General features: G+C 42.0%; 1 protein-coding gene across 1 annotated transcript; it reads right to left on the reverse strand.

Annotated features, from left to right (window-relative positions):
• Positions 1–3535: 3535 nt before the first annotated feature.
• igsf10 (immunoglobulin superfamily, member 10) lies at positions 3536–16451 on the reverse strand. The gene is made up of 10 exons (XM_079271911.1): positions 16362–16451; positions 15773–15998; positions 14606–14735; positions 13638–14028; positions 12337–13113; positions 10304–12199; positions 8523–10169; positions 7020–7923; positions 6088–6454; positions 3536–6006 (listed from the first exon to the last, which is right to left on the reverse strand). The coding sequence occupies exons 2-10, from the start codon at positions 15973–15975 to the stop codon at positions 4474–4476; spliced, it is 7848 nt and encodes a 2615-aa protein (XP_079128037.1). The 5' UTR covers positions 15976–15998; positions 16362–16451; the 3' UTR covers positions 3536–4473.
• Positions 16452–17568: the final 1117 nt, after the last annotated feature.

A 17568-nucleotide genomic window follows, 5' to 3' on the forward strand; every position in this document is an offset into this window, starting at 1 on the left:
GTCAGACAGCAACATCAAACTCTGCTGTAAAGTAGCAGTGCCACATTGTTGATGCAGCCTAATTGGGTGAGCTGGCTTGTTTAAAAGCTTTCCCCCCCTTTGGGACTCAATCAATTAGAAGTGCTTTGATGTTTTTAGTTTGGTGTTTGTGTAACTGAAGTGAGGAAGGTTAGGTATACGGCAGTGGGCTCCACCAGTCCACCTGGTTATTCTCTGGGGACCAAAGGACCACATCTGCACCCGATCAGATCGGAGAACCCCCGCTGATGTACTTCCATTGCCCTTAGGACAGAGACTGAGGCTCCTATACCTGGCCTAAGTAATTGAAGGCTCACTTTTAACACTTTCTGGCAATATCTGAGGAAAATATAGGCCTTGAGAGCTTTCATAGAGTCTCATTGTAAATCAACTATTGCTTTAAATGCAATCGCAGGTGAAAGACGACAACTGATACCTGCTTACGTTCCTTTTCCTTACTAATGGCCAACGTATAAGCTCCCGCCAGCAAAACTGAGTCCTTTCCTGAGAAGCACTGGTCCGAGAAACCTGGACCCACCATCACAGCATGACAGATCCTACCGAGAGAGGTGCAAATATGAATCTGTCTTACTTGTGACTAGAAGGTGGATGTGTGGATTCTGCAATGCTGGTGTGAAATTCCAGCATCGCCACAGGTACTGAGAGAGACGCTGACCTACCGTACGAGCAAGCGTGTGTGTACATCCACACGGCCGAGTGTGTAACGGAAAGAGATCCTTTGATTGTTTGAAAAGACTTTCCCACCTATAGGTTTGGACAGCAGCAAAAATCAACCACGTGCGCCACTTCATTCTCCTGAGGACTGTACTTGTTGCCAAGTTTGCAGCATCAAAGAAATAAGACGGACTCTCTGAGCTAACAGAGAAGAACTCTCAGACTGCTGTTGGTTGGCTCCCAGCAGTTCTCTCTTGAGATCTCAGGTTCCATGTTCAGGCTGCTAGCATTCTAGTTCAAGTATGGAATGCATACCACAGACCAAAATATGTCTCACCCTTCCCTGGTTTCCCTCGTACCGACTCCGTGGACTTTGTTCTTCCTTTACAATTTTTCTCACTCAGTTCTAAGTTTTTTCTTTTTTTAACTGTCTGTCATTGCAAAAAATGTTCTGTGTACTAAGCAAGTTATGTGCAATAACTGATTGTTTGGCAACTTGTGGAAACGCTGACATATTTTCACCTTTTAATATTGATATGGCGAATGTGATAGCATTCATTTGGAGACATGTTTCTAGTCACCTGGTCAAGTTAAGTCCATAATCACTCTCCTTTCACATCTACTTTTGTCCAGAAAAATATATCAGCCAATATTGGCTTATAATAGATATATCAGTATTTTTTTCAACATGTGTGTGTACATCAAACAAAATGACTATTTCCTGATATATTGTATTGGAACTCCTATATCAATCAATATCAGTCCTGTCCTGAACAATCCAGTATCATATTGAGAACTAATACTCACTGAAATATAAAGGTCTTTACTGTATGAAGTGTATATTTAAGATAAAAAAAAACATGAAAAGCTAGACAGGGAGTATTCATGAGACTTATGCTTCAGCAGCTGAGAAGCAAGTAGAAATACTGACCCATTGAGTGACTAAACAGATCTGTTCTCCCATTGGTCCCTTGAGTGCAGATGGACAGCCTTGCTGCTGGATGGAAACATGGGGAATACTTAGGTCATAATAGCTGGTTGAACAAAGCCTCTGTTGTTAAATATTCCCTGCAGTTTAGGCCTAATTTAGAGACGTTGTTGAGGTAAAGACAGTCTCTGTAATCTAATATTAAGTACTAAATTGGCAGCTGAATCCAGTTAAAAAAGTAGAGGGACATAAATGTGAAAAATCAACAATTTGCATCCACGAAATGTAACTTAAATTGTTTGTACTGTGAGTCTCTTAGGAACTTGAACTGAGAGGTAGTGAGGACAAACCTCCCAGTAAGAAGTCATTTGATTTAGTGCAGATTGTTTTAAAAAAGATTTCACAATCTGGCCAAGGAGTGGCCATACTTTTACCTTCCTCATCTGGTGTAAAAACAGGTTTTGTTTATTCATCTTGTGAAATGGTTGTGGTTGTGCAGCTCTCTATGTTGAGATGTATCACTTTAACAGCTGTAACCAGAAATTGGGTTCAGAGGTAGTCTATTCGACCTGGTAAAGATACAATTCACATAAATCATCATAAATATCCAAGTTAGAGGACTTGAACTCTAGCGTTCTCCAAACATGCACCAGAAAAATACATAAAAACCAGAACTAAACAAATAAACTCTTCATCATCCACAGAAGGCACATGGTGCGAATGACAAACTGTCTTTCACATTAAAGAGGCAAACTTAAAGATATGTGGTGTTTTTCAAAGACAACACTTAATTAGTTTTATTTATGTATGGTTGTCACTCAGCTCAATATGAATGCAGTTTTCATTCAAATCATGGAGCAAGTAACCTGCATTCCAAAGTTTATGGAAGACAATTCCCTCTTTCCCCATATCTGTCTGGGTCATAACACATTGCTCTAGACTGGCTCTAAACTTTGGAGATCTCAAAAATGTATTTATTGCAACTTGCACACTCCTCTTTTATGTGTCTGCAGCTTAAGATGCTGCTATTAACTTATTGGAAGACACTTCAAAGACTTTGATACCTCTTAATGAGAAACATTTTATACTATGGCCCATAGCCAAGTATAGCAAGAATATTCAGAGAATTAATTTGAAGTCTCTACCTCAATCCCATAACATGTGCTTCATTTAAAACTGTAACTCTATATCAACCTAATTCATTTTCATGGGACACATATAAATTGCTTTATTTGATGCAATTCACAGAGTGACAGCATTATTTATGAGGCCTTGTAATAAGGAATTTTTTGCCTATTTGAAATGTGCATCATTATATAGGTGATTCAAGATTGGTGCAATTTACTGAGAAATTGGTTCCAGTTGTTGCCCTTAAGGCATAGGGGGGATATTCGTCTTAATCAGTGCCCCTTAAAAATGACTTTAGAGGTTCAAGAACCATCATCGCTTCAGTATATAGTCGACCGTTTCACTCTTACTCTGTTTCATTGTACATTAATAATTAAAGTTTAATTAAAGTGTTGCATGTAATGTATTCGTATCTTTTCTGAAAATATAACTTTGGAAATTTCTCGAAATCGTCCCCCCCCCCCCCCCCATCCCTCTGTTTAATTTGCAGGAGGGCAGTTAAGTCAGCACTCAATCACAAACAAAAATCAAAGGCTCCCCTGTGGGTCTTGCACAAAGAGATTTTCACAGCTGGAGAGTTAAAACTGTGTCTGGAAGATTTCTACTGCAGCCGGAGCCAAAACCTCCTCCTGTAGAGTGAGGAACAACTGGATAATCCCAATGGCCTTCATGTCAACAGCAATATAACAGCCAGTTGTGTATACTTTTAACAGTGATGTTTCATTTCATATGATGCATGTCTAATTTAAAATAATTTGCTGTATCAAATAGTACAATAAAAACAAATAATTTTTAAAAGTCTTTTTAATTTGCTTTTGTCACCCATACTTTGATAAAGTAGATACTACAAATAGATATACATATACTGTATTATTACAGATTACCATAATGTATAACATTACTGTAAATTCTTGTGTACAACACAATAAATTGATAGTGTGTTTCTGACCAATGAACTGCACTGCATATAGAGATAAAAGAATCAGCTTTAAACTGTTATAAAAAGTAAGTATAATAAAGACATCAGATGTGATAAAAAGCACTGTACTGTCCATGCAGATATGTATCCAGTGTAAAACAAGCCTCATATATTTTTTGTCAAATCAATTTTCTTCGACAATAACATTTAATAAATTGCTCATGAAAAATATTTTACTATTTATTCTGCCTGATGTTGTTTCCATTTGCTCTAAGAGGACAAAGCAATGTGCCATGACAGCAACAAGCACTGGCCAATGTAGAAGGCAATTAAAAGCCTCTTGGGAGCCTTTTCTTTCTTTCTTTTAATCTGCTAAAACAATCGATTTTCCTTCTCTGTATGTGATGTAATAGTATACCTATATGCCGCCAGCAACGTCTGGTCAGAGAAATTACATTAAGTTTGACAGTATGCGCTGGTGCTTTTGCTCCCATGAGAACCACCCTAAATTAGAACCACCTTTTCCAGACCCCAAGTTACAAAGTTACAATAACAACTTTCTTGCCACATGCTGGGTTTTCCAGCTAAGAAAAACATGACTTTCCCTATAAAATGTCTGTTTCCTTTCTCTTCTTGTTTGTTTTTCAACTCCACATATATCACTTTTTTAATAATATTCCACAAGCCGTGATTCTCACAAATCCACATGTGAGAAAACATGCACTGTGACTCGCAAACACAAGTGACTCAGTGTTAGTGAATATGTCAGGATATGCCACCGCCCTCTTTCAGTTTTGCCTTTTTCTCAGAATATATGTACATATGTGATCTTTGAGTCTGTACCAAGGTGGTTCTTGGCCAGGCACTTGTATGTGCCAGAGTCTGATGCTTTGGGCCTCTGAATGATAAGTGTGCCCTGAGGGTGGAGCAGTTCACTACCCATAGGGCGGCCCTGTTCTGCCGCTGACAGAACTGAACGATTGGGCAACTCCCAGGTGATCGCAGGCTTGGGAATCCCAATGGCGGCACAGTTGAGCTGGATAGGTGTCCCGGTCAGTGCTCTTACACTGGGAGGTGGCCCTAATGTGATCCGTGGAGGGTATGCAATGATAATAACGGGGACAGTGAGAACAGCCTCTCCAGCATCGCTCCGAGCCCTGCAAATGTAGTTCCCTCGATCGTGGCGAGTTGTATCCTGAACAACCAAAGTACCATTCTCTAGTAACTGGTAGCGCCCGAGGACTTGAGGCCGAGTAAGAGTGTGGCCACTGGGAATAGTCCAGTGGATTTTCGGTCTAGGACTCCCATCAGATAAACAATGAAGGAAAAGAGGTTCTCCAGATACACTGCGTATGATGCCCCTAGGCCTTGTCAGGATGTAAGGCTTCTGACCGACATCCAAAATGATTAGCTTCTCTATATAACCAATGAAATTCTTTGCACCACAGCGGTACTTCCCAGCATCTTCATTACCAGAGTTGTAGATGACTAAAGTCCCATTTCTAACTAGGTGGTGGCCACTAGTGATCCGTGTCCCATTAGGCAAAGTCCAAGTGATCTCCGGCACTGGGTATCCATCAGCAGAGCAGTTTAGAACTGTGGTTTTCCCAATCCGAGACACAATACGTTCGTTGAAGGGGTTCTTGAAGATCGGCCTCCTGAGTATACTGCTCACCTCCAGCTGCACTACCATTACTGCCTCTCCTCCATCATTCCTTGCCATGCAGATGAACTCAGCTGTATCACTCGGCCGCACGTTGCGAATCTCTAATGTCCCATTATGGTGGACATTAATCCTGCTGCCATAGTATGGTGCTTTCAGAAAGATGTTATCAGGCATAATCCAAGTGATACTAGGCATGGGATCGCCCTCAGCCTTACAGTCTATAAATTTCCTGGAGTATTTAGCAGCTACATCTTTGATAACAGTCCTGTTCTGCCGGTAGCCATTGATCACTGGTGGGTTCCCTTCAATATCAAGCTTGTAGACTTTTCTGTTTTCTCCAGCAGGGTTTCGAGCCATACAAACATACTCCCCAGCATCGATAAGCTTCACATCCCTGATATCCAGAGAGCCATTGACGTGTATTAGGTACCGTTCATTAGATGCTGCAATGACATCGTTAGTAGGCAGCATCCACATGATCTTCGGTTTGGGCTCCCCAAGTGCTTCACAGTCAAAGCGGATCTTCCCTCCAGGCTTCACCCTGACATATGTCTGGCTGGTTGGACGTATCCTGGCGGCAGCAGTGACCACAGTGATATGAAAATGCATCTCATCCTTGCCCACCTGGTTCTCAGCATAGCAGGTGTAGTCTCCTTCCTCTGACATACCAACCTGGAGAAACATAACAGTCACGTAAAACTTAAAAAAAAGGTTTTTATGTTTCATTAAGGAAGATGACATGTCATTGCATACCTGGTTTAGGTGGAGAGTTCCATTGTCAAAAAGTGTATAGCGCCGTGGTCGTCCTCCTCCACTGCTGGCATCAGACTGAAGAGCGCTGTTGACCACAGTTCCGTCTGGTAATCCCCAGGAGATCTCTGGCTTTGGTGCTCCTGAGGCTTTACAGTCAACCTTAAAGTCTTTACCATAGGGTACCTGCTTCTTTCCATCGAGCTTCAGCTCTATCTTGGCTGGCTTCATTGACACACTGACCTTCATGAGTTGGAGATCATCACCAATTTTGTTTCGTGCCACACAGAGATAGTCTCCAGCATCTTTATCACTCACAAGGCCAATAATAAGAGTGCCATTATCCAGGACCTGAATTCTGCTGCCCATCCTGCAAAGATACATGACAGAACAGTAAAGAGACTTAGTAGTTGGAGAGGACAGAAAAATGTCTGATGTACCATTCACTATAGTGTATGACAAGGACAAATGATGTACATATTGTCATTGTATGAGACTCTTAACTGTTATAAAATTGTTATTTAGAGAATTCTGCAAATACTTCCTGGGGCTATACTTTTTGAGAGCTATGCTAGTACTTACCGTAATATATCCACTACAGAGTTCATATAGTAGTATCTCTGTTTGTGTGTTGTTACTAACGTATACAAAAATAATGGTCTGATGGCAAGAATTTTGCTGTCACAAATCACAGTCATATCCATAATAAAAGGAAATAATTGTCATATTACTGCCTACAAATAGAGTTTGTTTATCAAAATAATTCACGGGGGAGAATCGCCCTGGACCCTATTACAGTCGGATAAGTCTACATTTTTTTAATCATGTATTGCTCTGCTCGTCCGACATTGCATCCACACCTTGGCAGTGCCGCAGAAAATACACTCACATGGCTGCCAGGTCTGCATTTCTGCCACTGATTGAAGCTTTTTTACCTGTGCCACTGGTCCACTACAGCTTTAGAAGGCAGCCTCCAGATGATCCTGGGCTTAGGGTCTCCTGTAGCTGAACAGTTTAGTCTCAGCTGGTCCTCGAAGAACAACGCTGTTACACGCTTTGATGTCTCCATTATTTGAGGTGCAGCCTCTTGCCTCTCTACTGTCAGAATCACAACCATTCTCTCTGAGCCAGTCGAGCTGGTAGCAATACATTCATACTTGCCGCTCTCTTCTTGAGTCACATCCTTAATGTGGAGGGTTCCATTCCTATACACTGATATCCTTGTGTCACTGGCAGGTCTGTTATATCGTACCGTTGACCCATCATGGAGGACCCAGTGAATAGTAGGCTGAGGGCTGCCTTGGCCAGTGCAGGGTAGCCACATGTTTTGGCTTACACCCACTTTAACCTGCTGCCGTTTCTCCTCCACAATACCTGGGGGAGCTGCCACCACCTGCAGTCGGACTGTAGCAGTATCGGCTCCAGCTGGATTGCTGGCGATGCATTTGTAATGACCTCTGTCATAAACAGACACCTGCTCAATAACCAGAGTCCCATCAGTAGATACTGATACCCTTCCTTTCTCTGTGTTTTGACCCCGGACCTGGGTTTGGTTGGCCAGAATCCAGGATATCATGGGTATCGGCCGACCCTCTGCTTTACATGTCATCTCAACATTGTTTCCTGCATGAGACTTTATATCACGCATTGTTGGCTCCAAGATGCGTGAGGGGTAGGTCACCACAGAGAGGGTGACAAGAAGTTTATCTGATCCATAATAATTCTCAGCTAGACAGAGGTACTGCCCACGGTCCTTTATGTTGGCATTCTGGATCGACAGTGTGCCATTGCTCAACACCTCGAACTTTCCCATCCTCCCCTTGATGGTAATGGTGGTACCTGAGGGAGAGAGAAAAGGAATTTCATGTAAGAAAAATGTTGCACCCCTGTGTCTGTCCATATCTCACATTATGCTGCAGCAAACTGCAGAATATTTTGAGTGGCAAATTATGGCTGCAGCCTTAATAAACTCTTGTGATTGCGGTGACTCACCCTTTCTAATAACACATTTGATTGCCTGATTTACTGTATGCTGCCTTTGACTACTTGCTGACCCCTGACTCACCATTTTTAATTGGCCCCCGGCCAGTATGGGCCGCTACTGATATCACAGCTTTTAATATTTTGGATGTTGTGTTTGGCTATCACAGCTTACAAAACTACCAGTACACACACTGCTAAGTACCTCTCAAGATTGTGTTAAATGTCTTAAACACCAACTTCAAGCAGATTGCCTGAATACATCATCGCCTGTTTTCGAGTTTGAATGATGTTTTACCATTTCAGAACCTCTGAAAAACATGACAGTTGCCTGATATTTCATTTCATTCCTATATTTAAATGTAAAAAAAATGAAAGGAGGCAGTTTTCACATGGCTTTTGAGTTGTTTTTGTTTTGTTTTTCTAAATGATGAACGTGAATGAAATTGTTTTTGTACCTGTGGTTGAGGGGAAGCGCTTCCAGGTTATAGCTGGCTGAGGGTTTCCAACAGCCTCACATGGCAGGAAAGCATCGGAATTGGATAACACAGTGAAGCTGGCTGCAATGCCCCCAACTATCTTTGGTTTACTTGTCTTGACATTTGCAGTGGGTTCGAAGCCAGCAATATTGGCACTTGTAGCTTCATTGCCAGCCACATGATTATAGACACTAGAGATGGCCTTTTGTGTGCCTATGTTGTTGTATGGGGCAGGGGTATTGGTGTATCTCTGCACTGCTGAAACAATGGTCACTGTGTGAAGGCCTTTACCTGCACTGTTTCTGGCACTACTTATCTGCGCAGTAGGTCTGATTCTCCTCACTGGTGGCCCACGAGTGGTGTGATCACTGTTCCTCTGTGTTGGTGGTCTGATGTTGCTGTGGACTTTGGTCCGAGCTGTTGTGTAAGGCCCTTTTGTAGTGATTGGTATGAATGTGGTGGTGGGGTTAAATGTGGTTGAATAGATCAAAGGTGTCTTGGTTGTGGTATAGGCTCGTAAACCACTAGATGTGTTCCAGTCAAATTCCTCATATAAGTCATTCTCTTTCATTGACGTTTGGTCAGTGGAAACAACTACTGGAGTTCTATCCTCTTGCCTAGATGGTGTGTAAATGGGCTTGTAGAGTGAAACAGTCCTTTGTGATAGTGTGGTTGTCCTCATTGCAGTTTCCATAGTTGTGGTTGAAGCCTCAGTTGTGGTAGCAGGGCGTAATCTAGTGATTGTAGGTTTATTGAAGTGTCTCCTACCACTAAAGGGCCTCCTTCTCCGCCCTTGTCGTCCTCTGGACCCATCAGGCCTCTGTCTGATTACAGACCAATTATCAGGTTGTCCCCCAGACCCAGATGATAATGCTTCATCGGGATTTTCAATTGAGGGTGGTTGGACAGTAGGTGGGGAAGGGAGAGTCTGTGATTCTGGTGGTGTTTCAGCAGTGGTAGCAGACTTGGAGTAATAGGATGGGCTGGTAGGAGTTAAATGGTGAAAGCTGGGTCGCAGTGTTGTGAACTCAAAATCTGCAGAGGAAAAATAGCCATAGTCATCATCTAATGAACCCTCCTTGCTCCCTGTGTATCTGGGTGGGGACAGAGTCCTAGGTTCAGAAAGTGAGTTTGCGGTGGTGGTGGGAATAGCTGCCGGGGTGGTGGTTGGGGTCATTGTTGTTGTATCAGCTGTAGTTGAGTGTTTTTGGGTGATAGAAGGCTCCCTCAGTCTGCCAAGTATCTTTCCTCTTTCTCTGCCACCAAACAGCCTGTTCCATGGAATTCTTCCACGAATAACCTTAGAGACGGTTGTAGTCGTGGTCGTGGTGGAGATTGATGGTTCTTTATTCGAGGTCAAAAGTGGATCAATTGTAGGGTCAAACTCAGGGGCATCTGCAGATGTTATGAAGCCACTCGAAACCTCTTGCCTTGACTCTGTATGAATGAAGGCAGCATTTGAAGTGATGTAATATGTTGTGGTAGAAGCTGCAGTATTTTGAGTAGAGGCAGGTCTCTCTGTTCTGTGTAAAAATGAACTGGAGGAAACTGTAGGTGTGACCGGCTGCAGATCAGTGGTTGCTGCCTTCTTTGCTGTCTTCTTTTTGTCTTCATCCCAATCACAGTCTGATGTGAAAAATAAAGAACAAAAGGAAAAGTAGACACAGATAGTACAAAATATCACCTAAAGAAGCACAAACTAATGAAGCAATAAAAAAATGAACAATGGCTCTATTTGCTTACAAAACAAACTGGCTTACCTGTGGTCAGTTCAATTCTATAAGGCACCGTGGCATTGCCTTCCTTCATCAATGAGGGCTTTTGAAGTTTATTGATGAAGGACTGTATGTCAGTGATCCTGTTGGGTTTAATGATTCTCCTGCGGCCTTGGAAGGTTCTTTTGCGCCCCCCTCCTCTGCTGTTTTTTCGTGGGCTAATATGTATCTGCTGCCTGGAGATGATGGTGGATCCCGCAGGTAGACGTGGGAATTTGATTGTTTGGGTAGTGTGGAAGGTGATCTCATCTTGTTGTCTCTCTGTGGTGGTGACAGCTGTGAATGTCGTCTGGCTTTCTGGGTCTGTGGATGTGTAAACAACTGGCTCCCCTGGGCTTTGGCCATCCCTCATTGGAGTGACATGGGGGTCTGTGTGAAATGATAACGCCCCCCCAGTGGACGTCTCTGGCTCTCCAGGTTGTTCGCCTGAGAATTGGAGCTTAGTTTCTTGTGACGTGTTTGTTACAGTAAGTTGGAGAGTGACTGGGCGCCTGTTTGAGCCCGGCTTAGTAGTTCTTTCCAGGGCATGAAAATCATTTGTCTCATCAAAACTAGAGAGTCCTGTGTTGTGTGAAATTACGTGGTATGGTGTTACTGCATCATTTTGATTCTCCTTATTTTCTGTTTGATGGTGTGTGAATGTGGACTTGATTGGTGTAGAATCTGACTGCATATATGACTCTGTTGTAGCTGTATTTGTGTTTTTTGTCACTTGATTTAATTCAAAATGATTACTGACTGTGGTTTCCAAGCCAACAGTTTGATGTGCCCCTATTGTTGCTACGTTACTAGCATGAGCTGTCTGTGTGGTTGTTATAGTTTCAGGTTGCCTGTTCTCTTGTCCAAATTGTCCACCTTTCTGTGGATTGTCTGTTGTTGGTTTGACCATTATTGGTACAATGTTGAGATGATCTTCACGATGATCCTCACCAGAGCCGATTTCACTATCACCAGCAAGAGCAGTGTTTGAGTTTTCATATTTTACCCCTTCTTTCTCTGTGCCAGTCTTTGTTCTTGATCCATTTTGTGCCTTTTTCATAAATTCAGCAAACTGCAGTGGGTCCACTTTCCTGGAAGCGTTATCAAACACCCTACTACTCCAGATGCGTCTGTTGGTGATTGGCCCCCTCCTTCTCTGTCCCAGTCTACCTCCAACACCTACTCTACCCTTTGACTCAATTCTAGGGTAAGGTCGATCTGAGGTTATCATCTTAGATTCCTGACTAGTTCTGTCAGAGGGACTGGAAGAGGGGATCTCATTGAGGGTGATTGTGTTTTCAGTCAAGCTAGGGTCAAACTTGTCTTCCATTTCTACCCCTAATCCCTCACTATCCAAAACTGTCACCTTTGATGTTTCTTCAGTAACTGTCACCTGAGACACAAGCAGATCAACTCCCAGGTAATTAGAGACCAAACACCTATAAAATCCCCTGTCCCTCACTGTGAGACCCTGCATCAGCAAGGTTCCATTGTCAAACACTTTCCTTTTCCCATGAGACTTGTCAAGTATTGAGTGGTCAGGGAGTACCCACTGGACTGAGGCCTCAGGACTTCCTGTGGAGCTACAGTCTAAAAACAGATTTTCACCCAGTGGCTGTGAGAGTTGGACACCGTTGATCTCAGCTTCTTCCACATCAGGTGACAGGACTGTCACTCGAAAGGCAAGGATATCTGCATCCAGGTAGTTTGTGGTGATGCACCGGTAGAGACCAGTTTCTGAAGCATCTGCACCCCGTAAAGTGAGCTTCCCTTCAGCAGTGATTATGAGCCTTCTGTCCTCACTGGAATAAGGAGCTCTGACCTTATTTCCATCTGGTAAAATCCACTCCAACAAAGGCTTTGGCTCACCCCAGATCTGACAGTCCAATTGCACCACACCACCTATGTTAAAAATTAAATACATATTTTATTACAGTAATTCTTGTCAGTAGATTTTTATCATCAGTTAAGAGTTTAATTGTAGATGTGAATGAAGACTCATTCAAATCAACAATTAAGCATTGATCTCTAACTCCTACCTGTAAGTACAGTGTGCTCAGTCTTGGTTTGATTATCTCGCTTGATCATGGTCCAGGAATAACGGCCCCTCTTAGGTGAAGTGTTTTCCACACGTAGGTTGATCACAGACTGGTACTTAATGTGCAGAGTAGAGAAAGTGGTAGTAGTGCGGTCAAGCTGGAAGCTCACCTCTCCCTGCATCAACCATTCAGGGGAGGCTTTAATCTCAGCCACAATGTTTGTGTAAATTCCTTCCTCTCCTTCCTTTGTTTTTATCTGACTATACCTGTACACCATTTCTGGTCTTCTAGCCAGCATTAAGCCTCTCTCAAGTGTCATGGGAGAGTCACTGTAGGTGGCCAGTACATGCCACAGCTGCTGTATGTGCTCATAGTCAATGTTACACACCAAGTATGTAATTATGCCAGCAGTAAGCACAATGGCATTGTTTCCCTCCTCCTCCTCCTCCTCCTCCAAGGTTTGTGTTAGGTTTTCAAAAGTAGAGGGCCTCTGGACAGTGCAGGATAGGCTGGCATCATTGTGAAAATGGTCGGTCAGGTTCATTTGTATGGATCCTAATGGGGCAATGAAGTCCTTGGGAGAAACTGGAGTAAAGTCCCCCTCATCCAGGCTGATGTTTTTCTGCTTTAGATGGGGTTGGATCCAGGGTTTGATACAAGTGAAGGCATCACCGGAGAGGAGGAATAGAGGTTTGTTGTGGTAAGGGCCAGGATTTTCACAAACAGGACACAGCTGGCCTCTGGGATATCTCCTGTCTCGCTTGCATTTCAGCACACCTGGAAACATTTAAATAAAGTGGTGTCACGTTTAGTTGGTTGCATGTAAGAAAAGATGATTTACAATTTCCACATTATGGGCCAGCCAAACCAAAACTGATCAGTAAAACTTGTGATCCAGAAAAGAACACCGTCATCCAGAAGTGTAATTTAGGAGTTGACTTTTACATTAGCCAAGTCATGAATCGAGGATATAACTTTCGTTCCTCTGTGTCTTTAGTGTTTTCTGTAGCCCTCAATATGAGAAAACCCCTGCCTCCAGTGACGTCTTTGCAAAGATGTATGTTTCCCTTCTTGGATGTGCCTTTCTTGCTTTGGATACAAATCCAAACACTATTACCTCACAGGAGAAAAACATGCCAATTTAAGTCTGAGCACAATAACATATTAATGAAGTACTATTGCAGTTACCAACCAGTTACCAGATGTGGCTTACTAAAGCTGCTAATAAATGCAGCTTCACAAAAGTTCACGAAAATGTTTAGATTGACAAAAAGTTGGTTCTTTCAACACACACTCCTCACCTGTGTTCCTCTGTGCCCACACTGAGAACCACTTCATACGACAATCACATGTCCATGGGTTGCCATGAAGGAAGAGGTTCTCTAACTGGCTGCAGCCCAAGAAGATATCTTCAGGCAGAGTAGTGAGAAGGTTTTTCGACAGGTGGATGGTTCTCACAGAGGACAACTTGAACACTTGACTGTGTCTCAGTGTGATGAATGTGTCTGGGTGGAGCTGCTGGAGGTGGTTACCCTCCAGGTGGACCAGCTGTAGTTTGGTTAGGCCATAGAAAGCCTCCGGGTTGATGAACTCAATATGGTTGTGGTCCATGTGGATTCTGAGCAGATTATCCAGGCCTTTAAATGTCTCTTTCTTGATTTCCTTTACTTTATTAAAGGACATCTTCAGCACCTGTGAGAACGTGATTCACAAGTTGGAGATGGTTTCAAAAGACTGGTGACTTGGGTTTATTAAACAGTATTTATCATATATTATTATAACACCCAACAGCACATTATTTATACAATGAAATGATGACCAGAAGAATCATTTGAAAATGGTTAATTTAGTCTGTAAAAGTTCGAGTAAACAGTTATTGGAGAGCTTCCTTTATATAAAATGAATAGAAAGTCCACAATCATGCTCTCATTGTGAAGCTTGTGGTGTTTTTTGTGAGGACTTTGCAAGACATAAGTTGAAGCAGCTCCAAAATATCTGAGTTTGTAGCTTGTGGTACTGATGTGTGACTGCTGTTATATTGTACTCATGATTTGTCCATCAGTTGATTGTTATCAGTGGAAGTAAAATTGCACATTGTTGATATTTGTTTGTCATGCATGTACAAGTATTGAACTGAACCATTGTATACTGGCAGGTTTTTCACACCATTACATGCTTTTGATATTCCAGTACAGCAAACTTGTACATTCCAATATTACAAGAAAGGCTGAAGTCTGTACATAAGAGACTGACAAACACATGATTTTACCTGTAAGGACTTGAGGTCTTGGAAGGCTCTGTCGTAAATACTGTGGATGGTGTTGCTATGCAGCATCAACAATTCTAAGCTCTCAAGTCCTGAAAGATCATTTTCTCTCAAGACAGATATACTGTTGTACCTAAAAGCAGAGAAACGAAAAACAGATTTCAGTTCATCAAATGTATCTCATACGATGTTATGGAACATGTTTGGTTTAAAGCACATTTAAATCCCTCTACACCCACACAAGTGTTTTTAATTCATCTTCCAGATTCGACCTCTGCTCAGGTTAAAGATGAGCGAGCTATGCTGGTACATAATTGATGATGTCAGCGTAATGCATGTTCTTACAAGAAACATTAACAACGTCAAGCTTTTCAGCCCTAACATGTGAAAAACGTTTGGGAGACAATTAAGCACATTCTATATACACATATACACATATACAGTCATGAGAGGTCAACTCAGATTATTAAAAGAAAACACCTTTGTGGGAAAATCATGTTTATTTATTACCTTTAATATTGGGTATAATGCAGAATTGTATACTTATTACTGATTCCAGGGAAGCAATTTGTTAAATGAATCATCACTTCCTTAGACAGGATATTATTATAACATACTTTTTTATTAATGATATATTTATGAATATTTATGTCAACTTTTTGTGTACAAGGATCCATCGTTACTAGTATCTAACTAGTAATAATAATAGCGTGTTAATAAAAATGCTTCTACGAGGATTTGGCTTGGAGTACTCATTGCACTCAGGTGTTTTGAGTTGAACTGATGGATTGGACCTCCCCTCAGGTTCAACTTGGGTGGGGTTACATTGGGATTTAGGTGAGGTCTCCACAATTGAAGAACAAATACAAATGATAAAAACCTATATCACAGAAGCAAGCTAAAGGTAAAAATGTAAAGTAAGTTTGAATGGTCATTTTAATTTCAATTTCAATTTCGGCAGATACTTACTTATTTTACTACCAGTGATGGTTTACAGATTTGAACGTTTAAACTCTGAAAAGGCAGTATGCTACCTGCCATTAGTTTAATTGCAATGTTGTTCCTGCTTATACAGTCAATAGTTTAAATCCCTCAATACAATCCTCCTCTAGATTCAATTACCTGCATTCTCCACTCTGTTAAAAGCTGGAAAATAAAGCGAAAGCTCACCCGAGGTTAACTCTTTCCACAGCTGGCTGGATGTGGTCAGGTACTGCGGTCAGGTATCTGAAGGTGCAATGCACTTCAGTGGGAACGTTGCAGACGCATGATTTGGGGCAGTCGCCGCTCGTCGGCAACACAGCAGCCAAGAACAACAGAGCCTTCAGCAGCCACCTCCGCTGGTATGGAGCTCCGCAGCCACACGCACTCATTGTTCACGGGGACGGGGCTTCGGCTGCACGGACAGGGACAGGGGGGGGGGGATTAGATTTTGTCCTGAAACATTAATGAAACCCACCTGGAAAAAAACGCACAGCATTAACTTACTCCAAATATGAATATAATAATAGATAGATAGATTTATTTCTGTAACTTTGCATTATGTCACTCAACTTTTTTTACAGCTCTTAATATTTGCATATAATTATTCATATGGATTAAACAGGTATTTTGATACAGAGCACACATAGTTAAGGTGGTATTTACGTCAAACAAGAAATTACATGCTAAATTGTATACAAATATGACAAATATTCTCTCACTATAGCAATAGTAATAACTACCGTATTGATAAGAGGGGAGAAAAAAATGTACCTACGTGTTCCTTCACTGCTCTTGAACATCTGTAGAAAACTGCTGCATTTGTAATGGCGTAAAAATCTGGATGGAAGCTTGTAAGGATCACATTCAGCTTCAGTATTTCTTCAGTTCGGTTCCTCGCACGAGTCTGTGTCTGAGGCGCAGAGGGTCGGGAGTCATTTCTGTGTGCGCGCCTGCAGTTGAGCGCACACGTTGGTCTCCTCCGCCCCCCTGCATTCTGCTCTCATGTACTCCTCGAGTAACTGCAACCATGAAATACTCAGGCAAGTGTTGATGATGGAAATACCACTCATCTGATTGGCAGTTAACACGTCATGAAAAACAAAACAAAGTCCTTCCTCGACTTAATTGCTGCAAGCTTATTAATTGCAATTATAAAATATAATATCTTCTTAGAAGAAGATAATGCACGCTTGATCTTTGCTCTCTATCATAGTAATACATCATTTAATTTGGACGTGGTATGAAAAGTGCCACAAGATTGTCTCCGCCACAAACTATTAATATTCTTTGTGTCAGGTGAAAGCACCGTTCAGTCACGATGGGCAGGGACATGTGTAACAGATTAGGTCAATAAGCGTTTTACTTTCCTCTTTCCCACAAAATGGGCCATTTTATTCCCTTGTTTATATCTGTGTGTTTAGTTTATGAAAAAAACTGTTTCTTTGTCTTTTTTTCAAAATCCAATCCTTTTGACATGGCTTGCAGAATTCCAAGAGTCCCCGTGAGTCCCTGAATCCACATATCTGGAGGCGAAGACTTTTCCTTTGCATGCTGCTGTTAGTGGTAAAGTAACCGTCTCAGATATGTTAGAGGGCAAGTCTGTCTCTTTCTGACTTTTACATCCGAAACCTTTAAGTCAGTTTGTAGAAATAATGATACATTCTAAGCCGATCTCCACTGATCTCCAGTTTAAATTCTGCATGTCCTCCAATGTGGGTGACTCACTGTGACTGTTGCCATCAACATATCTGAGTCATTCACTTGTAAACAGTATTCATGAAAAAGCTGAAGCTGTCGGTAAATCATACAATGTGTGTTTTAGCCTCCAAATACGACATTCATTCTCTCAAAGCTGCTGGTTCACCACATCCTGCGTCCACACCATTAAACATCAACAAACATACACACACTTTGGACACTATGCATGCATCCCCACACACACACACACACACACAGACACTACTGATAAAAACATGTGTCAG

Source organism: Melanostigma gelatinosum, assembly GCF_949748355.1.
Source record: "Melanostigma gelatinosum genome assembly, chromosome: 7".
NCBI classification, from domain to species: domain Eukaryota; kingdom Metazoa; phylum Chordata; class Actinopteri; order Perciformes; family Zoarcidae; genus Melanostigma; species Melanostigma gelatinosum.

Bases quoted from the DNA above. Each gene is read 5' to 3' on its own strand.
- igsf10 (XM_079271911.1), bottom strand. From the start codon at position 15,975: ATGAGTGCGTGTGGCTGCGGAGCTCCATACCAGCGGAGGTGGCTGCTG. The intron at 14,029-14,605 runs GTAAAATCATGT...ACGTTCTCACAG, and splicing joins AAGACCTCAAGTCCTTACAG to GTGCTGAAGATGTCCTTTAA. The intron at 6,455-7,019 runs GTAAAAAAGCTT...GTATCTTTGCAG, and splicing joins GTAGTGGACCAGTGGCACAG to GATGGGCAGCAGAATTCAGG.